The 19,631-nt window shown below is 35.1% G+C and overlaps 1 protein-coding gene across 1 annotated transcript in view; it reads left to right on the plus strand.

Moving 5' to 3' along the window:
- The window catches only part of LOC123566687 (ubiquitin-conjugating enzyme E2 Q2-like), a 43,208-nt gene extending 23,963 nt beyond the window's left edge, over positions 1-19,245 (plus strand). The window contains exons 11-12 of the mRNA XM_045360995.2: positions 3,494-3,560; positions 5,563-19,245. Coding sequence (XP_045216930.2) covers positions 3,494-3,560; positions 5,563-5,594 — 99 coding nt within the window. The 3' untranslated portion in view covers positions 5,595-19,245. The remainder of the gene's footprint in view (positions 1-3,493; positions 3,561-5,562) is intronic.
- Positions 19,246-19,631: the final 386 nt, after the last annotated feature.

A 19,631-nucleotide genomic window follows, 5' to 3' on the forward strand; every position in this document is an offset into this window, starting at 1 on the left:
GAGAACCGCTTGACCCAGAATGTTGAAACTTCATAGGATGATTGATCATGAAGAGTAGATGACCCCTATTGATTTTGGGGTCACTTCATCAAAGGTCAAGGTCACAGGGGCCTGAACATTGAAAACCATTTCCGATCAATAACTAGAGAACCACTTGACCCAGAATGTTGAAACTTCATAGGATGATTGGTCATGAAGAGTAGATGACCCCTATCGATTTTGGGGTCACTCCGTCAAAGGTCAAGGTCACAGGGGCCTGAAAATTGAAAACCATTTTCAGTCAATAACTAGAGAACCACCTGACCCAGAATGTTGAAACTTCATAGGATGATTGGTCATAAAGAGTAGACGACCCCTATTGTTTTTGGGGTCACTCCGTCAAAGGTCAAGGTCACAGGGGCCTGAACATTGAAAACCATTTCTGATCAATAACTAGAGAACCACTTGACCCAGAATGTTGAAACTTCATAGGATGATTGTACATGCAAAGTAGATGACCCCTATCGATTTTGGGGTCACTCTGTGAAAGGTCAAGGTCACAGGGGCCCGAACATTGAAAACCATTTCCGGTCAGTAACTTGAGAACCACTTGACCCAGAATGATGAAACTTCGTAGGGTAATTGGTAATGCAGAGTAGATAAACCCCAACGATTTTAGGGTCAATCTGTTAAAGGTCAAGGCCACAGGGGCCTGAACATGGAAAACCATTTCCAATCAATAACTTGAGAACCTCTCGACCCAGAATGTTGAAACTTCATAGGATGATTGTTCATGCAGAGTAAATGACCCTTATTGTTTTTGGGGTCACTCCGTTAAAGGTCAAGGTCACAGGGGCCTGAACATTGATAACCAGTTCCGATCAATAACTTGAGAACCACTTGACCCAGAATGTTGAAACTTCATAGGATGATTGAACATGAAGAGTAGATGACCCCTATTGATTTTGGAGTCAGTCTATTAAAGGTCAAGGTCACAGTGGCCTGTTCATGTAAAATCATTTTTTGGAAATAACTTGAGAACCACTTGACCTACAATGTTGAAACTTAATAGGATGATTGGACATGCAGAGTAGATGACCCCTATTTATTTTGTGGTCACTTGATCAAAGGTCAAGGTCACAGGAGCCTGAACAGTGACTTGAGAACCACTAGGCCACTAGTGTTGAAATTTAGCAGGATGACTGGACATGCCAAGTAGATGATCCCTATTGCAGCCAACCATCAGTGTCTCTTTGACTTTCGCTCCTGACCCCTATTGACTTCGTGCCTATAGGACTTTGCATTGGGGGAGACATGCGCTTTTTTACAAAAGCATTTTCTAGTTTTATTTTATTTTTATCGTATCCGTGAAATAACAAACTAAAGATCATTGAAATGAAATAATTTGTGTTTATTCATGTGCATGAATTTTAGCGCGTGAAAGTGACGATGTTACTCTGACGTCATCAGCGATTCTCCTGTTTATTTCCGGTTTTCAATAATTTTTATTCTTTACGTCTGTTCGCTTTAACTGAGGGGGTTTCCGTTGAATTTCATACTTTGGGACTGGAAAAAGTGTTCCTTATAACCGAGTGTTCCTTATAACCGAGTTCCCTATAACCGAGGATTTTTACGTTGAATAAAGAAGGAATTAGAATGGGAAATTGAAAATTGTTCCTTATAACAGAGTGTTCCTTATTTCCGAGTTCCTTATAAGTGATGTTTTAAACTGTATATACAAATATGATTTAAGTATTAAATAGTGAACCCAAAGAGAGTTTTTAGACATTGTCAGTCCAAAAGTTCCAGACAGAGTGTTATGGCAAGGTGAACTCTTCCAGAAAGCATACTGTAAAGCTATGACCTTGTCAGTGTTTATGAAACTCTTTGTCTGTAATCTAGGAAAGTTCTTTCATAACAGGCCAGACCTTGTCAGTGTTTTTTTTTTTAACTGTTTTTCTGTAATGTAAGAAAAGCTCAAAGTTCTTTCATAACAGGCCATAATAGGCCTTATTAAAATAAAATGAATTATGCAATGGTATAAATTTCAAAAAAAAGTTTCTACAGTTTTAAGACAAAGCACTAATTTCTTAAAAGAATGGGAGCAAATAAATGAATAAACTGTACTATGTTAACATGATTTAACCCTTATCATGCTGGACATGATATTGATTCTGCCTTTGTGACCAGTGTAGATCATGATCAGCCTGCACATCTGTGCAGTCTGATCATGATCTGCATTGCTCACTATTCAGTCTGTATCTTTTTTGGTTAAGCACCCCTTTTAACAGCTAATGGTACTGTCCAAATTGAAAGATGGACAAGTTCATTATAGAAATTTAGCAGGGTAAGGGTTAAGAATTTGGCTACATAAATAAGCTTTATGTTAGACTAGTTAAAAGCCCTTAATAGACTAGCAGAAAGCCTATTCTTTCTTCAGCCAGCAAATTCCATATGATACGAAAATACAAATATTTATGACAAAAGTATTAAGAGTTTTTGAAACAAAAAAATTGTAATAATAAAATTGTTTATTATATAACCTCAAGTTGCAAACGTCCATCTGAACAACACATGCATTCCTTTTCCTAGCACAAACAAAATGTCTTGTTTATGATTCCTTATATCCACCACTCCTCCTTCTCCCCCCCCCCCCCCCCCCCCCCCCCCCCCCCCCTCCATTACAATCCAGCCTGTGAAAAAGAAGAATTCCTACTCATAAATAAGTTCAGGATTTTAAAAACCTTTCTCTATTAAACTACTGGCCCATTTTTAAATTAAGTTCACACAATCATATGGTCCTTGTGTGACCCTCTACCACAACTGTTCAAATCATTTTGATTCATCAAAAAACATGGGCATGGTTTTTTATCCATATATGTATATAGTTGAAACTTAAAAGTCATGTATGAAACTGCGGACCTGATTTTAAAATAATTTCACTCAGATGGTCCCTGTGTGATTTTGATTTGTCAAATAACATGGCCGCCAAGGGGTGTGGTCACTTATATGTATGTAGTGGAAACTTAAAAAATCTTCTTGTGTGAAACTGCTGGCCAAATTTTGAAATAATTTTACACAAATAGTCCTTGTTTGACCCACTGACAAGATTGTTCAGATGGTCAAAGTGAAATTAAAATTTTTAGTCCTGTTTGGCACCTTATAACTTTAACTGTGTTGAAGCCCAGTAAAACTCAAATCAAGAAATCAACTGGCATTTTTCAGTGTATTTAAATCAGATCTTTACACTAGTTTCATAATCACAAGAGTATAGCTTCTTTCATGATCCTGTCGGATTTTACTGCTCTTAAATTAAACCCTTGTGTTTTAAGCCCAAGGCCATCCATTAAAATAGTTATACAGAAAATAGGTCTGACTCAATCTCTCCAGAAATCAAAATTGAAAAGTTTTGAACAATAGCATAATAAGTATTAAAAATTCAAATTTTAGAGAAATTGCAATTTGAGTCATTGTTTGCAAGGGGAGTAATCAACACTTTTTTGTATCATTTCAGAGCCAGTACAGTTTAGTAAGAGCTCAACAGTCTTTCAAATCTCTTGTACAAATACACGAAAAAAATGGTAAGTACATTGAAGATTTTTCCTTATGGTGTGTTTGTTTGTTGGTATAACACCATTTTTCAACAGTACTTCATTTATGTAATGGCGGCCAGTAAACCTTACAATTGTTTCTAGATTCTGTATCAAGTTAATCTAACAATTGTTTCTGGACTCTGTATCGAGTTAACCTTACAATTGTTTCTGGATTCTGTACCAAGTTAACCTAACAGTTGTTTCTGGATTCTGTACCAAGTTAACCTAACAGTAGTTTCTGGATTCTGTAGCAAGTTAATCTAACAACTGTTTCTGAAACATGTACCAAATTTATTTCTGGATTCTATACCAAGTTAACCTAATGATTGTTTCTAGATTCTGTACCAAGTTAACATAACAATTGTTTCTGTATTCTGTACCAAGTTAACATAACAATTGTTTCTGGATTCTGTACCAAGTTAATCTAACAGTTGTTTCTGGATTCTGTACCAATTTAGCCTAACAGTTGTTTCTGGATTCTGCACCAAGTTAACTTTACAATTGTTTCTGGGTTCTGTAGCAAGATAATCTAACAACTGTTTCTGAATAGGATTCTGTACCAAATTAACCTAATAATTGTTTCTAGATTCTGTACCAAGTTAATCTAACAATTGTTACTGGATTTCTATACCAAGTTAACCTAACAGTTGTTTCTGGATTCTGCACCAAGTTAACTTAACAATTGTTTCTGGATTCTGTACAAAGTTAACCTAACAATGGTTTCTGGATTCAGTACCAAGTTAACATAACAATTGTTTCTGGATTCTGTTCAAAATTAACCTAACAATTGATTCTGGATTCTGTTCAAAATTAACCTAACAATTGTTTCTGAATTCTGTTCAAAATTAATCTAACAATTGTTTCTGTATTCTGCTCAAAATTAACCTAACAGTTGTTTCTGGATTCTGTACCAAGTTAATCTAGCAATTGTTTCTGGATTATGTACCAAGTTAGCCTAACAGTTGTTTCTGGATTATGCACTAAGTTAACCTAACAATTGTTTCTGGGTTCTGTAGCAAGTTAATCTAACAACTGTTTCTAATCAGGATTCTGTACCAAGTTACTGGATTTCTGTACCAAGTTAACCTAACAGTTGTTTCTGGATTCTACACCAAGTTAACCTAACAATTGTTTCTGGATTCTGCATATAGTTAAACTAACAATTGTTTCTGGATTCTGTTCAAAATTAACCTAACAATTTTTTCTGGATTCTGTTCAAAATTAACCTAACAATTGTTTCTGGATACTGTACCATTACTGACTGTTTCTCTTTCTCGTCTTATTAATGAGAAGTGAAGGACACCTTGGGTAACTAAAAAAAACATTGTTCAAACTCGAGAGGCCACATTTACTTTTTGATCTTTTTAAAACTCTTATCAGATTGTCTCTTTGAAATCAAAGTCAAGTTCAAAACTTAGTTGCCTGAGATCTTATCCTAGGTAATTTTGTTAATACTATAGAGGCCACATTTTCTACTTGACTTTCATTCAACTTTATCAGAATGTCTGTCTCTACAAAAACTAGGTCATGTTTGAAACTGGATTATCTAAGTCAAAAGCTAAGTCACTTGGCAAGTCAGAGAAAGACATTGTTAACACTCAAAAGGCCACATTTTCTACCTGATCTTCATGAAACTTAGTGGGAATGTTTGTCTGTTTAAAATCTTGGATAAATTGTAACTGTGTCACTTGGGGAAAAATCTAGGTCTTCAATGAAATCATAGAAAAATCTAGTCAGTCTACATAAATCATGATCAGAATGTTTCCAAAAAAATCTTGGTCATTTGAAATCACATAACCAGATAAGATTTGTAAAAAAAAAAAATTGTATAAAATCAAATTATAAGCTTATTCAAAATGAAAGAAATACATAAAATCAGAATATACATGTTCTTATCCAAAATCATAAACTTTTACAGCAAAAAAAACAAAAAAACAGCGTGTAGTTACAAGATCGTTGACAAGGAATTTCTATTGTATTTTCTTTTCAGGTTGGTTTACACCACCGAAGGAAGATGGATAGCACTGTGCAATTTTCTCTTGTTTAAGTGTTAGTATGGATGTTTGTGTGAGTTTGGAAATTGCAGTTTTTAACTGGAAAAAATGCAAACTGCCAACTATCTGTGCAAACGAATGCAAAAACTTTACATTTCTGGTTCCTGCAAATTCCCTGTGTTACTTGTTCATGAAATGAGTTACGTTAGGATATACTTGTTTCCCATGTAGGAGAACAATGTTCATCTTTATATTACTGCATTAAGAAAGTGTTTACAACTCTTTATTAACAAGTCATGTTTATTTCTAAATAATACATGCTAAAGATGAAATCATAGCGTTTTTTAGCCATTATTTTTTGTGCCAAAATTTGGCTCTATTCTGCTTAAAAAAAAGAAAATCCGCTATCTTTGACAAACAAAATTTCCCCTCAAAAAAAAAATTCTGGTAGTAGATCTACATTGTTATGTGAACAATACTATTTTAAACACGACAATATGCTTGTAATCCTTTTTTTTCCAGTATGACATATTTATGAAAGATTGTTTTTTATTAAGACGCAATTTTCCCCCTGTTTTAGTTACTTTGGTACGATTGTCCCCTCGTAATTGGCCCTGCTAACTCTCCTTAAAAACTGAAAAAACACTGCGTGAAATCGACCTACTTGCAGCAGTGAAGAAAAAGTGCTACCACATTTGACTTACTAATATGTATAAGACAAAAAGAGTGTTCTTTAATTTTCATTTGAACACTGAATTGGTTATAAGGAAAAATATCACAAGGGTCATGTCATGTTTTAATTGATTAAAAGTACACTTTAGCTATATATCATTTGAGGGTATCTTGTGTCATTTTAATTGTATGGGCAAAAATGTTATAGAAAAATGCTGGTGAATGTTACATGCCAATGAAATATGAAAAACAAAAATTATTTAGAAATCTTTTTAATCCCCCGCCACAAGTGGTGGGGGGTTATAGGAATGGTCTCCGTCCGTCCTTCTGTCTGTCCGTAACACTTCCGTGTCCGCTCCATATTTCCTAAACCCCTTGAAGGATTTTCATGAAACTTGGGTCAAATGATCACCTCATCATGACGATGTGCAGAACCCATGAGTCAGCCTTGTCGGCTCAAGGTCAAGGTCACAAGTCAAGGTCAAAGGTTTGAGCCTTCCATTTTGTGTCCACTCTATATCTCCTAAACCCCTTGAAGGAATTTTATAAAACTTAGGTCAAATGATCACCTCATCAAGACAATGTGCAGAACCCATAAGTCAGCCATGCGGGCTCAAGGTCAAGGTCACAACTTTGGGTGAAAGTTTTGAGCCTTCTATTTTGTGTCCGCTCTATATCTCCTAAACTCTTTGAAGGATTTTCATCAAACTTGGGTCAGATGATAACCTCATCAAGGCAATGTGCAGAACTTCTGAGTCAGCCATGCCGACTTAAGGTCAAGGTCACAACTCAAGGTCAAAGGTTTTAGCCTTCCATTTCGTGTCCTCTATCTCCTAAACCCCTTGAAGGAAATTTTATAAAACTTGGGTCAAATGATCACCTCATCAAAACGATGTGCAGAACTTAAGAGTCAGCCATGCCGGCTCAAGGTCAAGGTCACAACTTAGGGTCAAAGATTTGAGCCTTCCATTTTGTGTTCCCTCTGTATCTCCTAAACCCCTTGAAGGATTTTCATCAAACTTGGGTCAAATGATCACCTCATCAAGAACTCATGAGTCAGCCATGTCAGCTCCAGGTCAAGGTCACAACTCAAGGTCAAAGGTTAGAGCTCTGTATCTCCTAAACCCCTTTAAGGATTTTCATGAAACTTGGGTCAAATGATCACCTCATCAAGACATTGTGCAGAATTCATGAGTCAGCCATGTCAGTTCAAGGTCAAGGTCACAGCTAAAGGTCAAGGGTTTACCCTTTCACTATCCATAGCAGTGGCGGGGGATTTAGCTGTCTTTCAGACTGCCTTGTTTCATGTTTATGTTGTTTTTGTAGTCATTAAGCCGTTCTGAAAGTTATAAATTGATCAAGCAAGAAATATAGTCAAAATTGGTATTTTTCAAAATTTATAGCCCAATGCAGTGTATGGTTTAAGCCCCCTTGGTTCATGTGACAAGACACCTGACAGTGATGGAACAGGCATCGTTGGTCTTCCTTAACCTGCTAAACTTCTAAAATGGACTGGTCCATCATTCAATTTGGACAGTATCATTTTTTATTCAAAGGGGTGTTCACTGAAACTGTATATACAGTGCAGACCATGATCAGCCTGCATGTATGTGCAAGGCTGTTCTTGGTCTGCACTGGTCGCATAGGCAAAATCACTTGCCGCCAGCAAAGGTTAAAAGTTCTGAAGTCTTCATGTGACCTGTTTCTTGTTTGACCTAAAAGACCATATACATGTATGGCACTAGTAATGTTTTTAATCAGTTATTAGTTTGGGGTATGTCGTCAGGCGGGCGGGCGTCAAACTTGGTTTCCGCACAGTAACTTTAGTTTGGAAAAGCTATGTCACCAAACTTGGCCTGTAGATAGATGGTAAGGAGACGAAGGTTGGGATTGCATTTGGGGTCATTTGGGTCAAGGTCAAGATTGCTGTTGCTAAAAATAGAAAAATTGGTTTCCGTACAATAAATTTAGTTTGCACTGATGTATTGAAATAAAACTTGGCCTATAGGTTATGACCGTTTTTTAGCTCCATTTTTCGAAAAATAGTGGGGCTATTCTACTCGCCCTGGTGTCGGCGTGACCTTCCTTGGTTAAATTTTTTGGCAACCTTTGTTTTTCTGTCATATCTTTGTTACTATTGCTTAAATCTTACTGTAACTTCACATAAACATTGTCCAGTATACAAACAAAGTATGTTTAGGGACTGAGCCCATTATACCCAAGGTCAAGGTCACCAAGGTGTTATACTTAGATTTTTTTAAGGTTAAAGTTTTTCGGCAACCTTTGTTTTTTTGTCATATCTTTGTTTCTATTGCTTATATTTTACTGTAACTTTACATAAACATTGTCCAGCATACAAACAAAGTATGTACAGGGGCTCGGCCCATTATAGCCAAGGTCAAGGTCACCAAGGTGTTACACTTGGGTTATTTTTAAGGTTTTTTTTTTTTTTGGCAACCTTTGTTTTTCTGTCATACCTTTGTTACTATTGCTTATATCTTACTGTAAGTTCACATAAACATTGTCCAGCATACAAACAAAGTATGTGCAGGGGCTGGGTCAAGGTCACAAAGTTGTTATACTTGGAATTATTTTCATGTTAAATTTTTTTGAAAGCTTCGTTTATTAGACATATCTTTGGTACATTAAAAGATAATGACTTGAAATTAAAAATATTTCTTTATAATCATCATCTGCATGTGTGGTTACAAACCCCATAACTCTAATTGTATTTTTGACCATGTGTTTCTGGGTCTATCTGTGTTTGAAAAGAATTGGAACCACTGCCTTACCCTTGCATGATCGTAAGAGGCTACTAATAGGGTTAACACTTGATTTTGCTTTATCTCTGTGATTCCAGCAGGTAAGCAAATTTTGATTCCATACCTAAAGTTTTTATTTCGATGTAAATGAGATGTGAAACCAAAATTTGTAGTCCTGTTTGGCGCCATATAACCTATACTGTGTTGGTGTGCCGTAAAACCCAAATAAATAAATAAAAAAAAATTTTTTACCAAATTATGCACCTTTTATACTTAAATTTGTTAACAAACTTCGTTTTCTGGACATTACTTTGGTACTATATAAAATAATGACTTGAAACTCAAAATATATCTTAATCATCATCATCTGCATGTGTGGTAACAATCCCAATAACTCTAATTTGTGTTCTTGACAGAATTATGCCCCTTGGTGTATCTTCCTTTTAAAGTAGAGGTATCTTATTGAAACATATATTCATTTTACTGTCAAATCCCTGAATAGTGGAGCACGCTGTCTTACAGACAGCTCTTGTTTAAAGAACCTGTTGGCGTGATGCAATTGAAAACCTAGTTTTTATGGAATTTCCTTGTTTCTTGTTTCTAATTCAAGCAAAAAGTACATCTGGTATTGCAAAATAGTAAGTTAAACACAGAACAGAACTTGTTATAGGACACGTTCTCCAAGGAAAATCCTCTACGTTTTAAGATCAAGGTTTTTTAGTCCTGTGCCATGTCCTCTTGATATGCTTAGAAGTACATACAGTGACCTGTATTGAATCACTGCTGCAGAACATGTTAACCTGTTTTTACACCAATCACAGTAAGCTGGCTGTAGTATTGAGACACCTGTATGAAATTTGTTAATAATAATGTTACATATACATTTGTCTGGTTACTAGTACTCGTATTACTAAACTGTTTTAAAGACTGGATTGCATGTTTACAGTGTTGTTAAAGATGTTTGATGTTGGTAGAGTCATGGAAGGGCTTAGTTGTACCTGTTATGAAAGGTGTAGGGATTCTTTGACTGTAATGGCTGAGTTTTACTTGCCTTTAAATAATTTGTGTTGAATAATCAAATAACTTGTGTTGAATAAATATAAGGTAGGGATCCTGTTCTATGAACCCTGACAGGTAATTTTCACTTGGGTTAAGGATCCTGTTGTTTTTATGAACTATAACAGCTAATTTCTAATTAACCATACCCTGATTGTCCCAATTTTGAAAATGGATAATAGTTAGTTTATCAAAAGAAGTGACTGAGTTATGTCGTTATGTTATTCCACACAGGATTTATTTAAAAAAATTCTGGTCCAAAATTACATCAAGGCATGATACTACTTCTTTCGAGCAAACACCTCTAGGAAAGCTTATAGAGGCTGTTGTAAAGAGGTTGCTGCTCAGTAGATTTTTGTCAAGGTGGTTTATCAGTAATAATAGTACACCTTTTCTGGCCAAATTACACGCTCTAGGCTGTTTCAGCATTCCCCGGCAGTTACTATTGGTCATATGAACACTTGGCTTTCCATTACAACCTGTCAAAGTAAAAGCTGAAAAAGTAAAAAAAATCGCGTATGGAAAATATGAAATCAAACGGATATTACCAGTCGTAATTTTGAATTATGGGACTGCTGCCGTAAATGAGACAGGAAATACCTGCCTTTGTAAGAGAGGTTATTGCTCTCTGAAGGTTTTGGTCAGAAAGGTCATACAGCATTTAACCTTTAGCCTGCTGTCGGCAAGTGATTCTGTACATCCGTGCAGGCTGATCATGGTCTGCACTGTTCGTTATTAAGTCAGTAAATTTCAGTGAACACCTCTTCAATTAATAAATGGTACTGCCCAAATTGATTAGTGGACCAGTCCATATTAGAAATTTAGCAGAGTAAACAAATTCTGTTACTTAGGTATAATGTAGCAAGCGTAATGCATTGTTAGTAGTTTGGATGAGAAAATCTTCATGAAATGCACTGCCTTAAATATGTCATATAAACCAAGCATTTATTATTGTGACCTAGTTATGTGTTGTGCATTTTACAATACTGGTGTGATACAGAGTAGATAAGATCTCATACATGCAGGTGAAGATATTGTCATACAATTCAGTAAGTTTCTGAGAATGCTAAAGTTAATTCGAATTTAGACATACAGTCACGTTTATGTAGGCTGTAATACACGAGTCATTTACATGCATATACATGGAAAGTTTAAGCTGACTCTTTTATCTGTTTTTACAGAACAACATTTCTGGAGTGAACAGTACTGGGAAGACTCAAATATATTTGTTTTTAAAGAGATTGTTGCTTTGGGGCGATTGTTGCTTTGGGGCGGTTTGTTTAGCAAAAGTACTGGAAATAAAATATGTTGTCGTCTTTCAGTGAGGTGGTTATGAGGATTTATCAACATAGAAAAAGTGATAATGACCAAGGGCATAGCTCAAGATTGTTATCACTTTTTCCAGGTTGATGAATCAACCTTGAAAGGTAACAACTGTTTCATTAAACTGAATAACTTGAAGGTAAATTCAGTTCAGAGAAATCAAATACAGACATTTGCAGTAGTTGGCCATTTTCCCCAGTAAATTGTTTAAATTGTTACATTGTTCTGATGTCAAACTGTACTGACGTCACAGACGGATATCAAATGCTTGGAGGTCAAATGTGTTTCCTCCGCCTACGAGTCGGTACGACTTCTCAACATTAATATGTGACTGTGTTTAGACTAGTGGAAAAGACTATAGATTTAATACTTACCTTGCTAAATTTCTATAATAAACTTTTCAGTTTCATTTATGATTTGATTTTAACCAAAAAAACATTTATTGCTGGAAGGGGTGTTCACTGAAAATTTACTAAATGAATAGCGAACAGTGCAGACCAAGATGAACTTGCACAGATGTGCAGGCTTATCTTGGTTTGCACTGGTCGCAAAGGCAGAGTCACTTGCTGCCAGCAGGCTGAAGGTTAAACATTAACTTCACTATTGTAATTGTTTATTTGCAGAGATGTGTAGTTCTGGAGAGATTAATTTTGAATACAATATCTTTAACACGATTGAAAAGGAATTTAATGTATAATTTTTGCTTAACAGGAATTATTGTAGATCTATAACACAGTAATAATAGATGATTTCATAGCAGAATTTTATTAGTTGATAAATACTTTTCATTGATAAATGCTGTTAAGTGACTTATTAGGAGAAATCACAAAATCCAATCTTTAAGTACAAAATAAAATATTCATTTATTTTATCTTCAACCATTGCAGAGTGGTTAGGTTCGCTGACTTAGAATCACTTGCCGGTTTGAGCCCTGCTTGGGTCAGCATGTGAGGAACCCTTCCAGCCTGCTTACAATAGGTCGTTGGTACTTGAAATCATTTCTGTTGCGGCAATGCCCTTTCAAAGCAAAGGGTTTGTTTATTAAGGTCCTAACTTATTTTTGTAGATTTTTCAGTAAAACATGATTATAAATCCAACTTCTGATGAATAAATTTAAACAAATAATGTTGCATTTGATGGTATTCAATTACAAATTTTTTTAAAAAATTTTTTTGGTTTGGTTTTGAAGCATTTATAAGTGAGAGGGCATTAATCAGAGAATGCTCAGAAACTGTCTATTTTCACAATCCTTTTTTATAGGTGTACCTTATTGATTAAGAGGGGCAATTTAACTGGGGGCATTAAGAGCATGTTTGAATTGGTCATCAAAGAAAAGTTGTGTACATGATCACGTCATGGACCATTTATTCAGGATTTGTCAGTGCCATGATTAATCAGCTCGTCACTATCATCTTCCACCATGAAATGTCTTGAAGTCACTGCATTGGCCCGATTTGTGACATTGGTACAGTGATTGGTCAATGTTTGTCAGTGCCAAAAATATGCATTTGAGATGTTGCAAAATGTGATAATGTTAAAATGCAGAATGTATATACACAGGAGAACATCTTTGTCAGTTCACATTGGTTAAGTGGAATTTTCCTTGTCTGAACATCTTTGGGTGTATTCCTTTTAATTTTGAACTCGTCTAGCATTTAGTAACACTAATCTAATACTCCTTTCGGTCTCGTAGGTTATGAATAGAGCACCAAAAATGTAAAAGTTAAATCGGAGACCAGTCTCAAATGAGCAGCATCTCTGTGGTCAATTCAGTGCACAAATTTGAAACTGACCAAAAGGCAAGCTTCATCTTTAGACAGGTCTCGCAACTGACTTTTATAAACTTTGAGCCAGATAACTTGTTTTTTTTTCTTCTTTAGTAATGATACTCTGTAATATCCATATGATTATTTATATATATAGAGAGATTTCGGCATTCTTCGGAGGTAAATTTAGCTGAACGCATACACAGCTTTCCTTAAAAAAAATTAAGAATATAGAAATCACACACGATGGATACATAATTGGCCAATTACCAGGTGTACTACCTTAAGGTCCAGAATGTGTTAGAACTTCTGAATCTGTTTCATGTGTCCGTTTATTTGTTAAAGTTATGTTCACATGTTATAATCATTTCAGGACATCTCCATGTTATTCAGTTATTTGTTTGACAATTTCATTTATTTTAATAATCAGTATTTTCTGTTACTATTCTGTTGTAATTTTTGTTACTGTCTTTTTTCCCCCTTTACAGATGTGTTCATACAAGTGAAATAGTATTGTTTATGTAGCCACACCATTTACCTGTACCCTGCTAAATTTCTTTAATGAACTGGTCCATCTTCCAGTTTGGACAGTACCATTTAATTTAACTGTTAAAAGGGGTGCGTACCAAAAAAGATACTGACTGAATAGCGAACAGTGCAGATCATGATCAGACTGCATGAATGTGCAGGCTGATCATGATCTGCACTGGTCGCAAAGGCAGAATCAATCATGTCCAGCATGATAAGGGTTAAAGTGAGCCTTTCACACATTTTGGAACAATTAAAATGATTTCAAAGTAACCTTAGTATAAACATATTTAATTGTCAGTTTTTATGTCCCGAAGAAAGAAATGAAGTGGTCACATTATGTTAGGTCATCTGTCGGTCCTAGACAGTTTGTCTCGATTGTAAATTTTAAACAACTGAAGAGTTGAATAAACACTGAATATGGTGAATACATGTTGTCTGAATGTCCCAGTTAAAGACCTGCTGCAGCCCTACCTTTTAACCTTAAATTGTCACCGAAAAAGCATGAAAATCCTGACTATGAACAGTGATGCCTGTCAGAATAGTCTGTTTTATATAAAATTCTATATAAAATACCCTTGGTTTTGCATGCTAAAATGTGGCGCATGGGCGTTAACTGTTACCTTTAGTAATCCTAGGTTGCATACACACAATAGAATTTGAATAGCAGCGGAGCAGGTCTTTAAGGGTAGACCTCTTTGGGGACATAAGTCACTTCCTTCTAGCATCTCTTGTTAAGGTATTCCCGAATTGCACAAACGTTAAAGTCTCCCTTCTTGAACAAATAGTGTTCTTCATCGTACATTTGTATTCATTTCCTTTGTTATATGTGCATTCTATGTTAAACTGTAGAAAACGTTCATTCTGCCCACAAATGATTAGCTTTAAAGAGGCTTGCCTGTAGAGTTACACTATATTTTCTTACACTTTCGGGAGTTTGTCTACATATTTTGTAGACTACCCCGAGTTTTAATAATATATCAGTACAGCCAAGAAATCAGTCGCCTATATTTTACCTTTTATTAGCAATTAGCTACAAATGGAAGTGTTGTATAAATTAAGAAAAAAAATGACGTAATTCTAGAGGTGTGCCCCTTTTGAACTGACTGTAATGTTTTCGAAACAGTAATTCTTTTCATGATAAATTTATGTCGTTTTTCTGCTGAATATCTCTTAAAAAGTATTAAATCGTATATGTGACTTGTATAAACATGAAAACATTTGTATTTTGATTTTTTTTTCTGCGTTAGTAAAACGTATTACCAAGGAAAAGTATGACGTAATCGATACAAACAAATTTATTTGTACTATTCACACTTTTTGTTTGACCATGTAAATTTTACTTTTACTTGAGAAACCTGCTTTATCCAGTTTAGTGTTTTAGTTAAAACTTTGGCCTTAGACTGGGGCTCGGACATTCTGAATCATTTTCATCAAGTTTGTATATTATGCAGTCATTAGAAATGTCAAACTATCATGATTTTGGTAACCGGATGACATGGTTAAATATATAATTAATATAATCTAAAATAAAATCTTTACCTTTAAACATGTTAAGTAAAATATCACCATAGGATGAAATAAGCCAGTGTATTTGGGGATAAACTTCACCATATTTCTGCAACTTTTCTGTATTTTCTGAAGTTTTATTGTTGGTATTTAAGGATATTCAGTAAGATGTCAGAAATCAGCAAGTAATTACTCACTATGAAGTGTTACCTAGTATTCAATCCACCTTTACTGTAACAAGGTTTTCCCCTGTTTTTTCTTAGTTAGACAGTGCTTTTGATACATTAATTTAAAAAAAAAATCTTAAGGGATGGGGGATGTTATTGAAATTTTTTTACATTTTCAAAATATTTTGATTAATTTTTAATTTTTCATTGTAAAAAAAAAACAATTTTGATGGGGTTTTTTCCTGTAAATGTCAGTAATTTTTTTATCAAAATTTTCAAAAATTTACATGTCTTTATTTGTGAATGAATGATTTTTAGCCCACCTGTCACATAGCGACAAGGTGAGCTTTTGTGATCACCCTTCGTCCGTCATCTGTCTGTCCGTCCATCAACAATTTCTTGTCTGCACGATAGAGGTTTCATTTATGACTTTATTTTAACCAAACTTACACACAACTTGTATCACAATAAGGTCTTGGTTCTTTTCTTGAACTGGCCAGATCCCATTATAGGTTCCAGAGTTATGGCCCCTGAAAGGGCCAAAATTAGCTATTTTGACCTTGTCTGCACAATAGCAGCTTTATTTATGATTTGATTTTTACCAAACTTGCACACAACTTGTATCACCATAAGATCTTTGTTCCTTTCTTAAACTGGCCAGATTCCTTTTGGGTTCCAGAGTTATGGCCTCTAAAAGGGCCAGAATTAGCTATTTTGACCTTGTCTGCATAATAGCAGCTTCATATTTGATTTTAACCAAACTTCCACACAACTCATATCACTATAACATCTCGGTTCCTTTCTTGAACTGGCCAGATTCCTTATGAGTTCCAGAGTTATGGCCCATGAAAGGGCAAAAATTAGCTATTTTGACCTTTTCTGCACAATAGCAGCTTTATTTATGATTTGATTTTTACCAAACTTGCACACAACTTGTATCACCATAAGATCTTGGTTACTTTCTTGAACTGGCCAGATTCCTTTATAGGTTCCAAAGTTATGGCCCCTAAAAGGGCCAGAATTAGCTATTTTGACCTTGTCTGCACAATAGCAGCTTCATTTTTGATTTGATTTTAACCAAACTTGCACACAACTCGTATCACCATAACATCTCGGTTCCTTTCTTGAACTGGCCAGATCCCCTTATGGGTTCCAGAGTTATGGCCCATGAAAGGGCAAAAATTAGCTATTTTGACCTTTTCTGCACAATAGCAGCTTTATTTATGATTTGATTTTTACTAAACTTGCACACAACTTGTATCACCATAAGATCTTGGTTACTTTCTTGAACTGGCCATATTCCTCTATTGGTTCCAGAGTTATGGCCCCTGAAAGGGCCAGAATTAGGTATTTTGACATTGTCTACACAATAGCAGCTTCATTTATGATTTTATTTTAACCAAACTTGCACACAACTTGTATCACCATAAGATCTTGGTGCTTTTCTTGAACTAGCCAGATTCCTTTATGGGCTCCAGAGTTATGGCCCCTGAAAGGGCCAGAATTAGCTATTTTGACCTTGTTTGCACAATAGCAGTTTCATTTATGATTTGATTTTAACCAAACTAGCACACAACTTGTATCACCATACGATCTTGGTTCCTTTCTTGAACTGGCCAGGTTCCATGATAGGTTCCAGAGTTATGGCCCCTGAAAGGGCCAAAAGTAGCTATTTTGACCTTGTCTGCACAAAAGCAGCTTCATTTTTGATTTGATTTTAACCAAACTTGCACACAACTTGTATCACCACAAGATCTTGGTTCTTTTCTTGAACTGGCCAGATTCCTTAATTGGTTCCAGAGTTATGGCCCATTAAAGGTCCAAATTTATTCATTTATGGTTTGATTTGATACAAACTTCCAGAATATCTTCAACAACGATAAATCTAGGATGCCATGACGAATCTGTCAGATCCAGTCGTAGGTTCCAGAGTTATTTTATATCTGATTACCTCCCGTGATTGTAATCAAAATGGAATTATATCAGTAAGTACTCATAGGACTTATTTGAAATTTCATTATTGTCATTAGCTGGACTGAGACAATCAGGGTAGGTAACTATGGACTGATTTTATGTCAAATTACCTCCCTTTGTTTCAAATTAAAATGGGTGTATCTCGGTAACCAATGAAGATACTGATTTGAAATGTCATTTATGCCATCAGATGGACTTGGACAATCAGGGTAGATAACTTTTGACTGAATTTATGACAATTACCTCCCTTTGTTTTATGTAAATGAATATAGGTCAGGACCCTTAGGTCAAAACGGACTGTTACAAGAAAATACTTATCCTGATGATATTTAATGTCTATGCCTATGTGATCTATGTCAAAACTTGATCTTATCATTAAGAGCAATGGTACTCAGGTGAGCGATATAGGGCCATCTTGTTTTTTAACTTGCAAGATATGAATGGTTAGTAAAGATATTTTAAATTTTCGAAAAGATCCTACAACACTATCCTCGTAGACTGTTAGAATGATGTGTAGTTCATATCTAGATCTTTCAAAATAAAGCCATTTATTATGAAAAACCCTCTTACACTTTAGGTGGATCCAGCAATATTGTGTAAAGAAAATATCTGTCTTTCAGAGAGGTGTACAACCTTAACTCTTACCCAACTAAATTTCTATAATGAACCTGGCCTTCTTTCAATTTTGACTGTACCATTAACTGTTAAAAGGGATGCATACAAAAAAAAAAGATACTGACTGAATAGCGAACAGTGCAGATCATGATCAGACTGCACAGATGTGCAGGCTAATCATGATCTATACTTTTCGCAAAGGCAGAATCAGTCATGTCCAGCTTGATAAGGGTTAAGTGGTACATAAAGCTACTTAATCTGCTTAATAAACTAGAAAAAAAAGAGATCTGAAAATGTTAGCCAGCAGTAATGTACAATATGCTGGTTGATAAGCCATGTTTTTAAATGTGTATCTGTGTTATGCAAGGAAAAACCATGTTTTTTCCCAGTTAAACATATTTTTTAGAATATCTGTTTATCACTCCCACACAGTATGTCAAGGAAATTTAAGAAATACGACAAGTTTTCATCTTGTATCATAATCAAATCTTTTAGACCATATTAGGCTAGTTTTTGTTATCGGAATAGTATTGATAAATAGCGGTTTATTAAGCTGTGACTCCTGAAGAAGAAAATATATATATTCGTTGTCTACCAGGACCTGCTCTAGATTAATTTCCGACTATAATTTTGGTTTCTAGTAGAGGAAAATATGGCACTTAAGTACTGCTATTGATTACCAGTCAAAAAACCCATGTTTTCGTTTATGAAATAAAATACTTAGCCACACAAAATCATACTTTCTTGTTGAGATAGATAATATATAATTACTAAATTTGGAAATAAAATGCAGTATACATGTACACTATGTACCATTGTATGTAAGCAAATATATCGTGTGAAAAACTTTTTGTGATATGCAAGAAATTTATCAGATTATTCTATTACAGATTATTGCAATTCTTAAGGATTTTCTTTATAGTTTTATTTAGAGGTTTTGGTTTATGTAATAACGAACACCTGTTCTTTTTTTCTGTACATTTCAAATTACCGGTTTGAAATAAACTGAAAATTTGGATGTAGTGAATCCTGTTTTCTGAAAATGAAAAATTGCCTTTCATATGTACATACTTTTGAGTTGCCAGCCGTTATTCACTTTCTGGAATTAAGCTTTCTGTTTTGTTCTGAAAGTTAAACATGTCGTTTTTGAAATAATTTGTTCAAGTCAGCCATAATTGTTTCTCATGAAATCATTGCATAAAACAGGTCTACTTTATTGTCATTCGTTTTCCAATTTTTCAGTATATTATTTGTGTCATGTATATCTTGATTGATCATTTATTATGCATTAAATATGAAAACTAAAATAGTGTGTTGGACTTTACATGGCATTTTTAATCGATTCATTGTCCATCCGTACATTGTGAATGTACCATTTTTTAGCTCACCTGTCACAAAGTGACAAGGTGAGCTTTTGTGATCGCGCGGTGTCCGTCGTCCGTCGTCCGTCCGTGCGTGCGTCCGTCCGTAAACTTTTGCTTGTGACCACTCTAGAGGTCACATTTTTCATGGGATCTTTATGAAAGTTGGTCAGAATGTTCATCTTGATGATATCTAGGTCAAGTTCAAGACTGGTTCTCGTGCCATCAAAAACTAGGTCAGTAGGTCTAAAAATAGAAAAACCTTGTGACCTCTCTAGAGGCCATATATTTCACAAGATCTTCATGAAAATTGGTCAGAATGTTCACCTTGA

The sequence above is a fragment of the Mercenaria mercenaria genome, chromosome 8 (assembly GCF_021730395.1).
Source record: "Mercenaria mercenaria strain notata chromosome 8, MADL_Memer_1, whole genome shotgun sequence".
In the NCBI taxonomy this organism is placed as follows: Eukaryota; Metazoa; Mollusca; class Bivalvia; order Venerida; family Veneridae; genus Mercenaria; species Mercenaria mercenaria.